This window comes from Felis catus, chromosome A2 (genome assembly GCF_018350175.1).
Source record: "Felis catus isolate Fca126 chromosome A2, F.catus_Fca126_mat1.0, whole genome shotgun sequence".
NCBI lineage: Eukaryota > Metazoa > Chordata > Mammalia > Carnivora > Felidae > Felis > Felis catus.
The window spans coordinates 62,165,712-62,181,236 of NC_058369.1; the positions used below are offsets into that span (position 1 = coordinate 62,165,712).

The window sequence follows — 15,525 nt, forward strand, 5'->3', positions numbered from 1 at the left end:
AGCTTGCCTTCCATACGGGAACTAGGCATCCCAGAGCCACACCTCCTCCTCCATCTGGACGCGCGGCCCAGGGGACGATTCTCTCTGGCTTCGTCACTCCAGGGCCAGGTGCCAGGTAACTGGGGACATCCTACAGCCCTCTGGAATTATTCAAGGTAGCCACGCCTAAGCCACTCTTCCTCCTCTGCCCTGCCTTTCCCGTGGAAACTCCGATAAGGACCGTGGGCTTGGCTCTCCCCTCCTCCTGATCACACTGGTGCCTCCCGGTGGCCCTGAGTGGCATGCCGTGTCTCCTGTCTCTAGGACCCAGAGTACAATGAACTTTCTTCCTAAGCCCCATTCCTATCTAGTCCTGTGTCCCATGGACTTTACTATCCTATATCCAACACATATATTCCTTGGACAGGTTCTATGCAACCACTATGCTTATAGTTGCATTTGACCCCAGGGTGTAAATTAGAGGCTAATGACTGATACTTTTTGTAAAACAACACAGAAAAGAAAAAAAAAAAAAAACAACCCTGTAAACTTCATTAGTAATCAAGTAAGTGCAAAATATCATATCCCAAACATTGTTTTGAAATTATTCAAATGTGTAAAAAAAAAAAACTGTCAGAATGCCTTCTATTTATTTATTTATTTATTTATTTATTTATTTATTTTTATATGAAATTTATTGACAAATTGGTTTCCATACAACACCCAGTGCTCATCCCAAAAGGTGCCCTCCTCAATACCCATCACCCACCCTCTCCTCCCTCCCACCCCCCATCAACCCTCAGTTTGTTCTCAGTTTTTAACAGTCTCTTATGCTTTGGCTCTCTCCCACTCTAACCTCTTTTTTTTTTTTTTCTTCCCCTCCCCCATGGGTTCCCGTTAAGTTTCTCAGGAGCCACATAAGAGTGAAACCATATGGTATCTGTCTTTCTCTGTATGGCTTATTTCACTTAGCATCACACTCTCCAGTTCCATCCACATTGCTACAAAAGGCCATATTTCATTTTTTCTCATTGCCATGTAATATTCCATTGTGTATATAAACCACAATTTCTTTATCCATTCATCAGTTGATGGACATTTAGGCTCTTTCCATAATTTGGCTATTGTTGAGAGTGCTGCTATGAACATTGGGGTACAAGTGGCCCTATGCATCAGTACTCCTGTATCCCTTGGATAAATTCCTAGCAGTGCTATTGCTGGGTCATAGGGTAGGTCTATTTTTAATTTTCTGAGGAACCTCCACACTGCTTTCCAGAGCGGCTGCACCAATTTGCATTCCCACCAACAGTGCAAGAGGGTTCCCGTTTCTCCACATCCTCTCCAGCATCTATAGTCTCCTGATTTGTTCATTTTGGCCACTCTGACTGGCGTGAGGTGATACCTGAGTGTGGTTTTGATTTGTATTTCCCTGATAAGGAGCAACGCTGAACATCTTTTCATGTGCCTGTTGGCCATCCGGATGTCTTCTTTAGAGAAGTGTCTATTCATGTTTTCTGCCCATTTCTTCACTGGGTTATTTGTTTTTCGGGTGTGGAGTTTGGTGAGCTCGTTATAGATTTTGGATACTAGCCCTTTGTCCGATATGTCATTTGCGAATATCTTTTCCCATTCCGTTGGTTGCCTTTTAGTTTTGTTGGTTGTTTCCTTTGCTGTGCAGAAGCTTTTTATCTTCATAAGGTCCCAGTAATTCACTTTTGCTTTTAATTCCCTTGCCTTTGGGGATGTGTCGAGTAAGAGATTGCTACGGCTGAGGTCAGAGAGGTCTTTTCCTGCTTTCTCCTCTAAGGTTTTGATGGTTTCCTGTCTCACATTTAGGTCCTTTATCCATTTTGAGTTTATTTTTGTGAATGGTGTGAGAAAGTGGTCTAGTTTCAACCTTCTGCATGTTGCTGTCCAGTTCTCCCAGCACCATTTGTTAAAGAGGCTGTCTTTTTTCCATTGGATGTTCTTTCCTGCTTTGTCAAAGATGAGTTGGCCATACGTTTGTGGGTCTAGTTCTGGGGTTTCTATTCTGTTCCATTGGTCTATGTGTCTGTTTTTGTGCCAATACCATGCTGTCTTGATGATGACAGCTTTGTAGTAGAGGCTAAAGTCTGGGATTGTGATGCCTCCTGCTTTGGTCTTCTTCTTCAAAATTCCTTTGGCTATTCGGGGCCTTTTGTGGTTCCATATGAATTTTAGGATTGCTTGTTCTAGTTTTGAGAAGAATGCTGGTGCAATTTTGATTGGGATTGCATTGAATGTGTAGATAGCTTTGGGTAGTATTGACATTTTGACAATATTTATTTTTCCAATCCATGAGCAGGGAATGTCTTTCCATTTCTTTAAATCTTCAATTTCCTTCATAAGCTTTCTATAGTTTTCAGCATACAGATCCTTTACATCTTTGGTTAGATTTATTCCTAGGTATTTTATGCTTCTTGGTGCAATTGTGAATGGGATCAGTTTCTTTATTTGTCTTTCTGTTGCTTCATTGTTAGTGTATAAGAATGCAACTGATTTCTGTACATTGATTTTGTATCCTGCAACTTTGCTGAATTCCTGTATCAGTTCTAGCAGACTTTTGGTGGAGTCTATCGGATTTTCCATGTATAATATCATGTCATCTGCAAAAAGCGAAAGCTTGACTTCATCTTTGCCAATTTTGATGCCTTTGATTTCCTTTTGTTGTCTGATTGCTGATGCTAGAACTTCCAGCACTATGTTAAACAGCAGCGGTGAGAGTGGGCATCCTTGTTGTGTTCCTGATCTCAGGGAAAAAGCTCTCAGTTTTTCCCCGTTGAGGATGATGTTAGCTGTGGGCTTTTCATAAATGGCTTTTATGATCTTTAAGTATGTTCCTTCTATCCTGACTTTCTCAAGGGTTTTTATTAAGAAAGGGTGCTGGATTTTGTCAAAGGCCTTTTCTGCATCGATTGACAGGATCATATGGTTCTTCTCTTTTTTTTTGTTAATGTGATGTATCACGTTGATTGATTTGCGAATGTTGAACCAGCCCTGCATCCCCAGAATGCCTTCTAAAATGGAAAGTACCAGGTTCACTGGTGAATCCCACTGAACATTTAAAAAAGAAATTATACCAATTCTTCACCATGTCTACCAGAAAATATAAGCAGAGAAAATAATTCTTGACCCATTCTTTGAGGCCAGCATTACCATAATACCAAAGACAGATGAAGACATTACAAGATCTTTCTTGAACATAGATGAAAAATTCCTTTAAAAATACTAGCAAATACAACAATGTATAAAAAGAATTATATGTCATGACTAAGTGGGATTTATTCCAGGTGTGCAGGCTGGCTCAAGATTTGAAAATCATCTGGGGCACTTGGGTGGCTCAGTTGGTTAAGTGTCTGACTCTTAATTTTGGCCCAGGTCATGATCTCACGGGTTCGTGAGTTTGAGCTCCATGTCGGGCTTTGTGCTGACAGCATGGAGCCTGCTTGTGATTCTCTGTCTCCGTCTCCATCTCTCTCTCTGTCCCTCCCCTTCTTGCGTGCATGCCCCCTCTCTAAATAAATAAAATAAAATAAAATAAAATAAAATAAAAAGGTTTGAAAATCATCTAAGGTAACCCATTGCATCAGGCTAAAAAAATATCATTGTATCAATAGAGGCAGAAAAAGAATTTGACAAAATCCAATACCCATTTATGATACAAACTCAGTAAAATACAAAAAAAGGAGAAATTCCTCAACTTGATAAAGAATACCTATAAAAACCTAAACTAAGGGGCACCTGGGTGGTTCTGTTGGTTGAGTGTCTGACTCTTGGTTTTGGATCAGGTCATGATTCCAGGGTTGTTGGATTAAGCCCTACGTTGTGCTCTGAGCTGAGCATGGAGCCTGCTTAAGATTCTCCCTCTCTCTCCCTCTCTCTCTCCCTCTCTCCCTCCCCCCCATCCATCTTCCCCACTTGCTCTCTCTCAAATTAAAAAAAAAACACCTAAGTTAAAACACAGTCAATGGTGAGAATCTCAAAGCTTTCCCACTGAGATCAAAACAAGGCAAGGATGTCCCCTCTCATCAATACTTTTTAACATCACACTGGGACTACTAGCTGAAGCAATAAGGCAAGGCAAGGAAATAAAATGTATACTAATTGGGAAGGAATAAATAAAATCTTCTTTGCAGATGACAAAAAGGTTCAACGAAAAAACTCCTGGAACTAATAAGTGATCAAAGCAAGGTTGCAAGATACAAGGATACAGTCAATCCTTTTTGAATAGACCAGCAATGATTAAGTGGAATGTGAAATTAAAAAGCCACCATTTACATTAGCACCCCCAAAATGAAGCACCTGTGTATAAATATTACAAAACATGTACAAGATCTGTGTGAAAAAACTACAAAACTCTGATGGATGGTATCAAATGACTAAATGGAGAATAGGCATCCCATGTTCATGGATAGAAACACTCAATATTTTCAAGATGTCAGTTCCTCCCAACTCAATCTACAGATTTGATGCAATCCCAATCAAAGTTGTTGTAAGTTATGTTGTAGATACTGATAAACAGATTCTAAAGTTTAAAAAAAGAGGCAAAAGACCCAGAATAGCCGACACAATATTGAAGAACAGAGAGAGGACTGGCACTCCCTAACTTCAAGACTCTATGGAAATGCTACAGTAATTGTAACATATGCATCTAGAGCATAGAGAGGGGTGCTGCTGAATTAATTGACAAACAGAACAATGGAACAGTTTAGAGAGCCCAGAAATAGAACCACAGTAAACACAGTCCATTGGTCTTGGATGAAGGAGCAAAGATAATACAACACAGAGACAGATTTTTTAATAAATGGCACTGGAAAAACTGGATGTCCACATGCAAAAATATGAACCTAGACACAGACCTTACACCTTTCTCAAAAATTAAGTCAAATGGATCTTAGATTTAAGTTTAAAATGAAAAGCTATCAACCCTTAGAAGATGACACAGGGAACACCCAGATCACCTTGGGTATGGTGACAAGCTTTTCACTACCAAATGCGTGATCCCTGAAAGAAAAAATGTAGAAGCTGGACTTCAATAAAATTAAAAACTTCTGACCTATGAAAGAAAATGCAAAGAGAATGAGAAGAAAAGCCAAAGACCAGGAGAAAATATTTACAAAAGATGAATCTGATAAAGGACTGTTACCTAAAATGTTACAAGAACTCTTAAAACTCAAAAACAAGAAAACAAACAACCTGATTAATAAATGGCCAAAGGCCGTGGTCACATCCCCAAAGAAGACAAACAGATAGCAACCAAGCCCATGAAAATTGCTCCACATCGCACGTCATCTGGGGACGCAAGTTAGCACAAGGAGGTAGAAGTGAGCACCTGTTAGAATTGCCCAGAGACGCCATCAACACTAAGTGGGGACGAGCACGGGATGCCACTCGTGGCGTGCACAGCGTGACCAGGGTGACAGTACCCCCATGCGGGAGAACACCACGTCCGCGCTGTGACGCAGGGAATACACTTCCCTGACGTCCGCGCCGTGACGTGGGGTAGACGCCCCCATGGGGTCCGCCCTGTGACGTAGGGGAGACGCCCCCGTGACGTCAGCGCTGTGGTGTGGCGGAGATGCCCTGACATCCGCTGCGTGATGGGGGGACGCCCCCACGTGATGCACTAGACTGTAACACAGCAGCGGCTTCACATCCTGCTGGTGATCCTCCCCTCTGCACGCGGCCCTCGTCCTGTGAGCAGGTCGCCCCGCTGGTGGAGCCGTGTCCCCCCAGGCCTGGCCGCACCGGTGCCCACGTTGTTGCCGCCCCGCGGGTGGGAGAGGCCCCCCGCCCGTGGACGGGTCCTCCAGGTTGGGGAGGGTCCGACATGGCTGTAGACCCGTTAGGTGACTGGGTGCAGAGCGCAGCCCCGGGCCAGGGCTCAGAGCGGGGACCCCGCCCCCCCCCCCCCAGGGGGCCCCGGGCCGGTCTCGTGCAGTGTTCTCTCCTCGCAGAGTCGCGGACACTTCTGACCCAGAGATGCAGGACATCACCGTCAGTGCTCCCCGAACACTCTCTGCGGACGGCCGCTCAGGGCCCCAGGTTCACGCGGGGCAGTGAAGGGCACTAGTGCCCCCTGGGAGTCCGCCTGCGGGGGGGGGGGGGAGGGGGCGGGAGGCCCCGGGACGAGCTGGGGGTCTGTCGGCTCCTGCGCTGTGCTGCGCAGCCCACCCACCCGCCTGCTGCACCCCTGTTCGTCGCCCCCTCCCCAGTGGCGCCCTCGGGTTCTCGCAGGCAGCTTGCAGCGAGAGCAGAGGGGGTTCCTAAGCCGGAGGCTCAAGCTGGAGCTCGGGGTCCCCCAAGTCAATGTCCCAGGGGCTGGGAATGTGTGTCTCCACCCAGGCCCGGGTGCTGTGAGGCTGCTCCAGGCCCTGACACTTGGGTCGCACGTTCTGGAGCAGGTCATGGGAAGGAATGTTTGGGCACCGCGCACGTACCTGCACTTGGTACCCCGATGGCCCACGGGTTGTGCACGTGGGTTGGGTGCCCTCCATCGCCCAGGAAAGCCCTGTCCTTTCCCGGGGCCCCTGGGGCACTGGCCTCGGGTGTGCCAGTGGGAGCCTGTGTCCAGGATCTGGGCTATATGGATGTGACAGGAGCAAGGCTACATCCCCACCTTGATTAGCGGGGAGTGGGTGTGCCTCCGTGTCAGGATGGTGCCTTCACACTCGGGGGACTGGGCATCGCCGGGGGGCTTGCACGGATTTACATCATCCCCGGTGTTGGTCGGGAACATCTTTTTGTTTTTTTCCCCCGCAGGTTAAAAACAACTTCCCTGCGAGGGGCCTCTGGATGACGCGGTCCCGCCCGTTGGGAGTTTCACTGCGCCCTTGACCCTGCATTGTTTTTGTGAGCTCGGATTGCCCAATTTTCCGGCTGCTGGTGGGTAAATGGCTTGCGGTGTGGAGGCCGACCTGGGTGACGGAAGAGTCCGTGTGGTTTCATCATCTGGCGATGCCCCCGCCCCTGTGGGGTCCCTCGCTATAGCTCAGGGTGGGGGCCCCGCCCCTTTGTTCAGGGCTCACAGTGCCCCCTCACAGGTGGGGAGACCGAGGCCCGGATGTGGAAATCCCAGGTGCCAGCGCAGACAGTCCTGCTGGGAGGCCTGGAGCTTCCCCGACCTGCCCATAGGCTGTGCCCCGAGTCCCGGACGCAGCAGCTGACACCTGTTCCCGCAGCCCCCACGGCCAGAGGCCGATAGGCAGGCAGCGCCCAGAAGGGACTGGCGAAGACCATGCGTGTGGCCCAGGTCCTTCACGTCCCGGCTGCCTGGGGGCGCTGGCCACCCGCTCTGCTTTTCTCAACCTGGAGCAGCGGTTTCCTGCCCTGTGCAGGTGGAGACTGTCTCCCGGGAGGTGCCATGGCATCCCCCTGTGGCTGGGACTCCACGAGGCTGAAGTTCTTTCTTTCCTGGTGGATGTAACGTGTTCGGCACAGAATGCTTCCCGTGTGTACCCCCAGGCTGCCTTTCCACTCTGCCCCCGCAGATACACCCCGATTACTGCTGAATGTGGAGTTTGTGACCCTCCCTGACGTTGGATGCCCAAGGCTGTGATGGGGCCAAAGTGGGCTTCACCCCAGATGGTGAGATCCCAGGGAGGGTCCTCTGGCAATGCTGGTGAGCATGGCTTGGTGCCAGCTGCATACAGTGGGTCTATAGGAAACTTTGATCCCCACTCCCCCTGCCCCTGCTCTCCTGGCTCCATGGCTCCTGGGTCCAGTAGTCACTGGTCAGAGGGGCAGGGCGCCCAGCCTAAAGGGACATCAGAAGGAGGGTCTCAGTGCTGGTCTCTGGTCTCCGGGCCTGCCACCCTGGATCTTTCTGGAGCTCTCTTCTGACCAGCACCCCTGGCCCTGCCTAGACCCTCCCCTGGTGGCTCTGGGCCTTAACAACAGGACCTGAGCCTGTCGCACAATATTTAGGGCCTTTGTCTCCTGTTCCATCTGCTGTCTTTCTAGCTTCTGGGCAGGAGACCCCTGAGTCCTTTCCTGAGCACACGGCCCTCTTCCTGGTCCCTGCTTCACCTACTCTACTGTTGGGGAGGCCCTGCTTCTCCTCTGAGACCTGCCTGGGCTGGCACCTTCTGTGGGAAGTGCCCATGCATGGCTCGGTGCCCTCTCTCCTGCTCTTGGCCGCCCCGCTCTGGACTCTCCAGGAAAGCAGTCATGTCAAGGACCAGCCTGTCATCAGCCCTCACGGGGCATCCCTCCTGCCAGGCTGTGCGTGGTGATCGGCTAGCCCGTCCTCCGCACCTGGCCCCGTGCTTGCACGCACTGCGAGGACGGCCCCCCCTCTTCGTGTTCTCTGCTGGGGGAAAGACAGGTTGCTAGATGGACACTCAAGACAGGTGCTGGGAGGCGCTGGGAGAGGTGGCTGCTGGAGGGATGAGGGATTAGGGGAGGCAGATAAGGCCTCGAGGGTGTAAGACATGCATAACACGATAGGTCCTCCCTATTGGCCCACCCTGCACTCCGTCTCTCCAGTAGGGGTGACTGGGCAAAGTGGCCTCTGACTGGGAGTCACAGAAGTCACAGTGGCATGGACTTGGGGGCGTGAAAGGCTGGGCAGAGCCGTGACACCCATGGGGGGCAGGAGGACCTGAGATTCACAGACAGGCTCCGACCCCTGGCAAGAGCAGCCACCCACAGGACAGAGAGACAGGTGGCCCCTGAGGCCTCCAGGAGGACCCGCCCCACTTGTGTTGTTGTGGCCAGAGAAGAGGAGAGATTCTCTCTGGGTTTGGTGGCCATTTGGTTTCTTACTACTCCTCTGAGGCAAGGAGTGGCAATTGACATTTGGGAAATCAACCTACACAGAGAGGAACTTCCACTACGTGTTGGACGAGCGAGACCAGGGGTGGGGGTGGGGGCCTCACTGGGCAAGTGCACAACAGGGTGCACTGTCCAGGGCTGGCACTGGCCCACACACAGTAGGCGGGCCCTGAATGTGTATCAGACCGCCCTCTCTTTCACATACGTCTTTAAGGGACCATCTCAGGTGGACCCCACAGATTCTGAGGAGGGCAAGTCAGAAAATTCAGAGCACAAGTTCTTCTTGAGGGAATGGAATCATTGAGGAAACCACATGAAAACTAGCATTCAGGTAGTCGAAAGCATCGGTAGGCTCCTCACCCAGACGCTGAACTTTGCTCTGTAAAAATAATGACAAACACGACCTTGAACTTGTAACTGTGGTGATTTCCGCCGACCTTGTTTTGATTGTAGCTGGAGCCGTGGCCAGGGATACAGCAGAGCAAAGACGAGGGTGCTTACGCCAGGCCCCAGGCCCGGCCCAGTAGCTGCAGGGGGAGCCGGTAGGTTAACTATGATTTGGTTACTCTTGAGGTTGATGATGCGAAGGATATGCAAGTGTCTGACTGTGTGAAATGGTGTCGTATTCACTAGTAACGTAAATCCAGAAGGGTAAGAGTGTGCACAGGGGAGGCCAGTCCCTCAGGGACCTGATCTCTCACCCATCCCCACCAAGGCAGGCACTGATCCCGGTGTCTTATCTGTTCTTCCCCCCTTTCCATGAATTTAGAGTCACAGAGACATGTCTCTATTCATATTACCTTTTTTATACAGACATTGCATATTCTGTACTGTCCCGGGGAAATTATTCCTAACTTGTAAAACTTCACTGGTCTTGGGAATTTCTCTATGTGTGAATGTCGAGCCGCCCCCTTGTTGTTAACAGCTGCCTAGTTTCCGGGGACCTGGCGTCCACCTGCTGGTCCTGGGGACAGGCGGTCCCACTTCTCACTGCCTTTAAAGGTACAATGACGTTTTTTCCTTGCAACCTCAGAGGATAGCCAAGAAATGGCAGTTTTCACTAAAGAAAAAGACTCGTTAATCAAGGCTGGATAAAAATTTGGTCTGCATGGGAAAGTCAGGAAGCCTGGGGTCTGGGCTCCTTTCTGCAGCCCTGGCCCTGTCTCTTCATGGGCTCTGAGTTCTGGTCCCTTCTGGAAACCAGTGAGCGGTCTCTGGGGGCTGAGGTGACCCTGGGGAGGAGGGTGGCACTAGCCCTGGGGGAATGTCCCTTCCCTCCCAGCCTCCCTCAGGGGAAAGGCTGTGATGAGTGCAGGCCGTGGGACTGGAGGCCTTCCTGCAGACGGAGAAGTAGTTACGGGCTTCGTCCTAAAAACTGCCCAGGGCTCCTCCCTCCCTCTCCCTGGGCCTTGGTTTCCCCGTTTGAAAACTGGCAGATGGGCTGGCCTCGCGCAGCTCCTGACTTCTGCTCCCCTCGGGTCTGTGGACGACCACGCTGCTTGGCGGGCAGGGGGATGCCCTTGAACAAAGCAAGCGCTGGCCGTGGGCTCCTGGTTACAATTGCACTTTTCTCCAGGTCAGAACAGTAACAACAGGACAAACACGGCTGGAAACCTGGACCGGTAACCCTCCCTCCACCCACGGTTTGCGCAGGGCCTTGGGCGCACGAGCAAAACAAACTTTTTTTTCCAAACTTATTTTGAACGCCAGCCCTAAGCACGCAGCGCTGGCAATCATTAACCACCGGCTGAGGCGGGGCCGTCCCGCACCCTTCATAAGGTGCACGCGGCTCCCAGGGAGCACTGAGCACGAGCACTGGCCACCGCACCCCCACCGCCCACAGCCAGTGCCAGTGTCTGTCCGTCCGCCACAGCTGCCTGACGATGCCCGGGGCCCCCGCTGCCTGCGCCTGGCCGCTTCTGCTCCTGCTGGCCACCCGGCTCAGCGTGACCGCCGGGGCCCCCCAGCCTTGGCAGTGCGCGCCCTGCTCGCCTGAGAAGCTGGCACTCTGCCCGCCCGTGCCTGACTCCTGCACCGAGAGCGCCCGGCCCGCCAACTGCGGCTGCTGCCCCTTGTGCACGCTGCCCGAGGGCACTGCCTGTGGCGTGGCCAGTGCGCGCTGTGCCAGCGGGCTCAGCTGCCGGGCGCTGCCAGGGGAGCAGCGGCCCCTGCAAGCCCTCATCCGCGGCCAGGGCACCTGCGTGCCCACCGGTGGTGACACAGGTACGACAGACACCCCCGCCGGGTCCCCCCCCCCCGACCTGTCCTCCCACAAGACAGATTAGGGAGGGTGGACAGGGGCAGGGGCTCCACCGAAGGAGTGGCTGGTCGGGAGCAAAGCGGCCGGAGGCCAGAGCTCGAAGGGGAGAGGATCTTCCGTCACCCAGACGAGCCCCACCACCGCGGTCCTGAGGGAGGTGCCCAGGAAAGGGGAGGAGAGGTGGAGGGCCCCCACAGCCCTGTGGGAGAGCTGGGGGGAGGGTGGCCGGCCCTCCTTTCCAGGGCCTGGAGCCTCCGGGGAGGCCTGGCGTGGGGATCCCTCCTGCCGGACCCCCGGGGAGGGTTCGGAATGTCCTTTGTAAGGGACTCCTGTGCAGACTGTGCTTTCCCAGTGTTTATAGAACATAATGTGAATGCAGGCTGTAAACCTCGCTACGTTCACTGCCATAGAAAAACAGTGTTTGATGTGTATGTCGCCTCCAAGGACAATCAGACCTTTCCTGAATTTAGCAGCGATTTATTTGTAGTGGGAAGCAGAGGAAACACCCCTTCCTCTACCCCCTGTCCCCACCTCCCCATCGGCAGGCAGGCGGACGCACGTCCTCTGTGACTCTCCGAGGACTCCCACAGTCCCGTACTCTGGTAGGAATTCACTAGGGTGACCCTTCCGAGGAGGGACCCTGTTTTTCTGCTGGTTCTCTAACTTCAGAATCAGTAAAATGGAGTCACCTCAATGGTCCTCAAAGGAGTTGGGTCCCCAGGGGCCCTGCAGGAAAGCCAGTGGCTTCCCCCACCTGCTGCTTTAGGAGCAAAAACCCAGGAGGCCCTTGCTAGACCCCCAAAGCACAGAATTGCTGTTGGGTCATCACATTTCCTGGAAACTGTCTGATGCATCTTTAAAAAAAATTTTTTTTAATGTTTATTTATTTTTGAGACAGAGAGAGACAGAGCATGAACGGGGGAGGGGCAGAGAGAGAGGGAGACACAGAATCGGAAACAGGCTCCAGGCTCCGAGCCATCAGCCCAGAGCCTGACGCGGGGCTCGAACTCACGGACCGCGAGATCGTGACCTGGCTGAAGTCGGACGCTTAACCGACTGCGCCACCCAGGCGCCCCATGTCTGATGCATCTTTAAAGAGGAAGTGGGCAAGGGGCACCTGGGGGGCTCAGTCTGTTAAGCGTCCGACTTCGGCTCAGGTCATGATCTCCTGGTCTGTGGGTTCGAGCCCCGTGTTGGGCTCTGTGCTGATGGCTGGGAGCCTGGAGCCTGCTTTGGATTCTGTCTCCCTCTCTCTCTCTCTGCCCCTCTCCTGGTCATGCTCTGTCTCTCTGTCTCTCAAAAATGAATAAATGTAAAAAAAAAAAAAGCTCGACCACCCTTGGGGTCCCCACCTGGATACACTTGAGGGGGCGGGCAAGGTGCTCGGGGAGCGCTCATGGGTCGGGGTGCTGTATCTTTCAGATGTGATGTCGTCCTCCGAGAGTGCAGATATGACCCAGGAGGAGCTCCTGGAGAATTTCCACCTGATGGCCCCTTCTGAGGACGACACACACATTCTCTGGAACGCCATCAGTAATTACATGAACAGCGGGACTCAGGTCGACACGTGGAAGGTGAGGCCCGGGCGGGTGTCCAGTAGGGCAGGCAGGCTCCGTGGGGCCCCAGGAATCAGAGCTTTCCTTCCCAAGGCGGGTAGACACTGCCCACAGTAGCTTTGTCTGGCTTTTCCCGCAAAGACTTTGAGCGGAGAAGCCTGCCAGGTGGCTTTGGCTGCGGCGTCTGGCCCCGGGCCCTGGAGCTCAGCACAGGACTTTGTGCCCCGTCCACGTTTAAAAATGGTGGTCAGATGCACATAACATAAAATTTATGACTCTGGCCACATTAAAGTGTGGTTCTGCCGCCATCCCCCTCGAGAACGTGTATCTTCCCACGCGGAAACTCTGTCTCCGCTAAACTCAAACTGCCCAGTCCCATCCGATTCGACGGCCGTTTCCAATTCTGCCACGGGAGGGCGACCAAGAACCAGAGTTGGCGCGAAGAGCTGGTTTGTGGAAAAGAGCGAGAACATTGCTCTGGCCACCAGGCACACCCAGAAAAGCGGAGGTTCTGACCCATTTCCCCGACGCTTCAGCATCTCATCTGGAAGTGATGGAGTGTGAAGAAAAGTGCCGTCTTATCTCCAAGTGCCAGGCGGACGGCTTAATCCTCACTTGATCTGGCTTCTGTGAAATAATGAAATAGAGGAAAGGTGTTCATAATCCAGAACTCTGTGCTGTGGGAAGAGCTGTGGAGCCCCCACAGGGCAGAGGGGTAGGGGAGAGACCGCAAGGGTGGGGGAGCTTCTGTCTCCCTGCAGCTGTGTGGCCTGCGTTCAGGGAGGGCACCCCATCCTTCATCTTGACAGCTCAGAGAGCCGCCAGCCCCCTCCTCCGATGGGTTGGGGGGCAGCTCTCTCTGGCCCGCCCCCAGAGCCTCCCAGACCCCTCCCGTCAGTCCACTTTCCTGATCTTCCAGGGGCCCTGCCATCGGGATCTCCACGAGGTGCTGGGCCGTCTAAGCGAGGAACAGCAGTCGTCAGGACAGCTTTACAGATTCTATCTGCCCAACTGCAGCAAGAACGGATTCTATCACAGCAGACAGGTGCGCGCCTTGCCAAGGGCTATCCTCATGGGGACCGTCCCGTCCGGGGCATCCCTGCAAAACCCCGCTTTCCTCGCCGGGGAGGGGGCCAGTCCCAAATACGCACCGTAAAGCCCCATAACCGACCACATTAAGTAAAGAGCCACCCCTCGGGACTAGGGGCGGCCAGATTCCGGGAGCCTGAAGACCAGCTCCGTGGTCACGGCCAGCGGGGGACCCTGCGCTCGGCCAGGGGCTCTGGGTCAAGCCTGAGCAGGTGGGGGACGGGCCCCTCAGGCTCCAGGTCTGTCTCATCTATAACACAGGAGGAAGCTGGACTTAGGAGAGCGGGTGTCCCCTTGGACATGGCTTCCTGCCTTTCTCCCCACAACGGGAAACCGCGAACTTCGTTAAATACAGTAGCGTCCTCCAGCTTGCCACATAATCCATGAGATCAAAACCAAGCCTACACTTCATTTTCAGGGGCTCTTTAGGACTCAGTGAAACACAGGCTCTGGGGGTGTAGCCAGGGGAAACTGAGGACGAGGCAGAACTTTCCTGATGAGGAATATGCCAGGGAGTCCGAGGGGATGGCAGCCACCCATGGGATGTACTCCTGGGCTCAGCGACCCCACTGTCGAGGCCACAGAGCAGACAGCCGTGCACACACTGTACCCTTCTTTCACACACGCGTGACGTCCTCGTTGACTGCACACTCGGCCTCGGTCTCCATTTTACAGGGAGAGCTGGGCAGGAGGGTGTTGGGCGAGCCCTCGGTCACGGTCGTGGCCGCGGCGAGCTGGCGTGCCCGTGGCCAGGCGCTCAGCCGTGGTGCTGGCGAAGCCCCTCTCCCCCCACCCCAGCTTCGCGGGGGCCACCCCTCACCATGCACCTCGTGTGTCCTGCCTCTGCAGTGCGAGACGTCGCTGGATGATGAGCCAGGGCTCTGCTGGTGTGTCTACCCATGGAGCAGGGAGAAGATCCCGGGGTCCGTGGAGGTCAGAGGCGACCCCAACTGCAGTCAGTATTTTAGCAGATAGAGCTGCCAGCAGCTGTGCTGTCGTCCGTCACCCGCCCCCCCCCCCGAAATATTTAAGTACGTAGCATATTTATACTCTAGAAACGACACACTTCCCTCTCCGTGTGTGTATGTGTATATGAGCACACGTGTTGCTGACACTTAAAGCTGTGTATTTATTCCATGTACATGTATCCTTCTACACGGTCACTCCGCCGTGTGGATTTGTATATCACGAGACACGTTCACGTCGCTGGGTGTAAATACTTGTAACTCCTCCGAGCGCCCTGCTCCTGCCTGTACGGAGCAGGGGAAATACAGCCTGGAAAGTGCAGAGCTGAAACGTGTGGCAGTGATTGTTTTCAGGTGACCTAACGGGGGTGGTTGAGCCGTGCCGAGAAAGGACTCGGTCTGTACCCACAGATCCGAGCGAGTGTCAGTTCGCAGGGAGAGTTCGGTGCCAATCGTGTGACCAGAGCTGCGTGTGGTGGTGTCACTCAGAGTTAAGATTGCGCAGTCAGACACACCTGCACGGGCCGACCTGGTCGGGACAAATACTGCACCCGGGGACACTGCGACTGCCGTAGACACTGGTTGAATGTACCTCCTTTGTTTCTGAAGTCCCTGTCACTCACCCTTCCTCACACAGCTTTGGTTGTTCAGGATCCCTGTCTGCTGCTGGCAGGTCTGCCCTTCCCCCACTCACCTCCTGGGGCCTGACCTCTGATGATCTGCCCCTTCCCTGCCTCCGTGAGCAGGCCAGGGCTCCCCCATGTTACATGCGGGACACCAATACTTCCTTCATTTCCCCCCCTCCCCTGCTGCCTCTGTCTTGTGCTGTCCCCATCATCTGCAGGGTCTTCGGGGCTTCACTGTCTCAGGTGGGCACCCT

General features: G+C 53.2%; 1 protein-coding gene across 1 annotated transcript; it reads left to right on the forward strand.

The window, feature by feature from the left end:
• Nucleotides 1-10,560: 10,560 nt before the first annotated feature.
• On the forward strand, nt 10,561-14,969 carry IGFBP1 (insulin like growth factor binding protein 1). The gene is made up of 4 exons (XM_023250142.2): nt 10,561-10,998; nt 12,458-12,609; nt 13,511-13,636; nt 14,530-14,969. The coding sequence occupies exons 1-4, from the start codon at nt 10,659-10,661 to the stop codon at nt 14,653-14,655; spliced, it is 744 nt and encodes a 247-aa protein (XP_023105910.1). The 5' UTR covers nt 10,561-10,658; the 3' UTR covers nt 14,656-14,969.
• Nucleotides 14,970-15,525: the final 556 nt, after the last annotated feature.

Excerpts from the sequence above, each read along its gene's own strand:
- IGFBP1 (XM_023250142.2), top strand. The coding sequence starts at position 10,659 with ATGCCCGGGGCCCCCGCTGCCTGCGCCTGGCCGCTTCTGCTCCTGCTG. Across the intron at positions 10,999-12,457 it reads GCCCACCGGTGGTGACACAG|ATGTGATGTCGTCCTCCGAG; the intron begins GTACGACAGACA and ends TGTATCTTTCAG. Across the intron at positions 12,610-13,510 it reads CTCAGGTCGACACGTGGAAG|GGGCCCTGCCATCGGGATCT; the intron begins GTGAGGCCCGGG and ends CTGATCTTCCAG.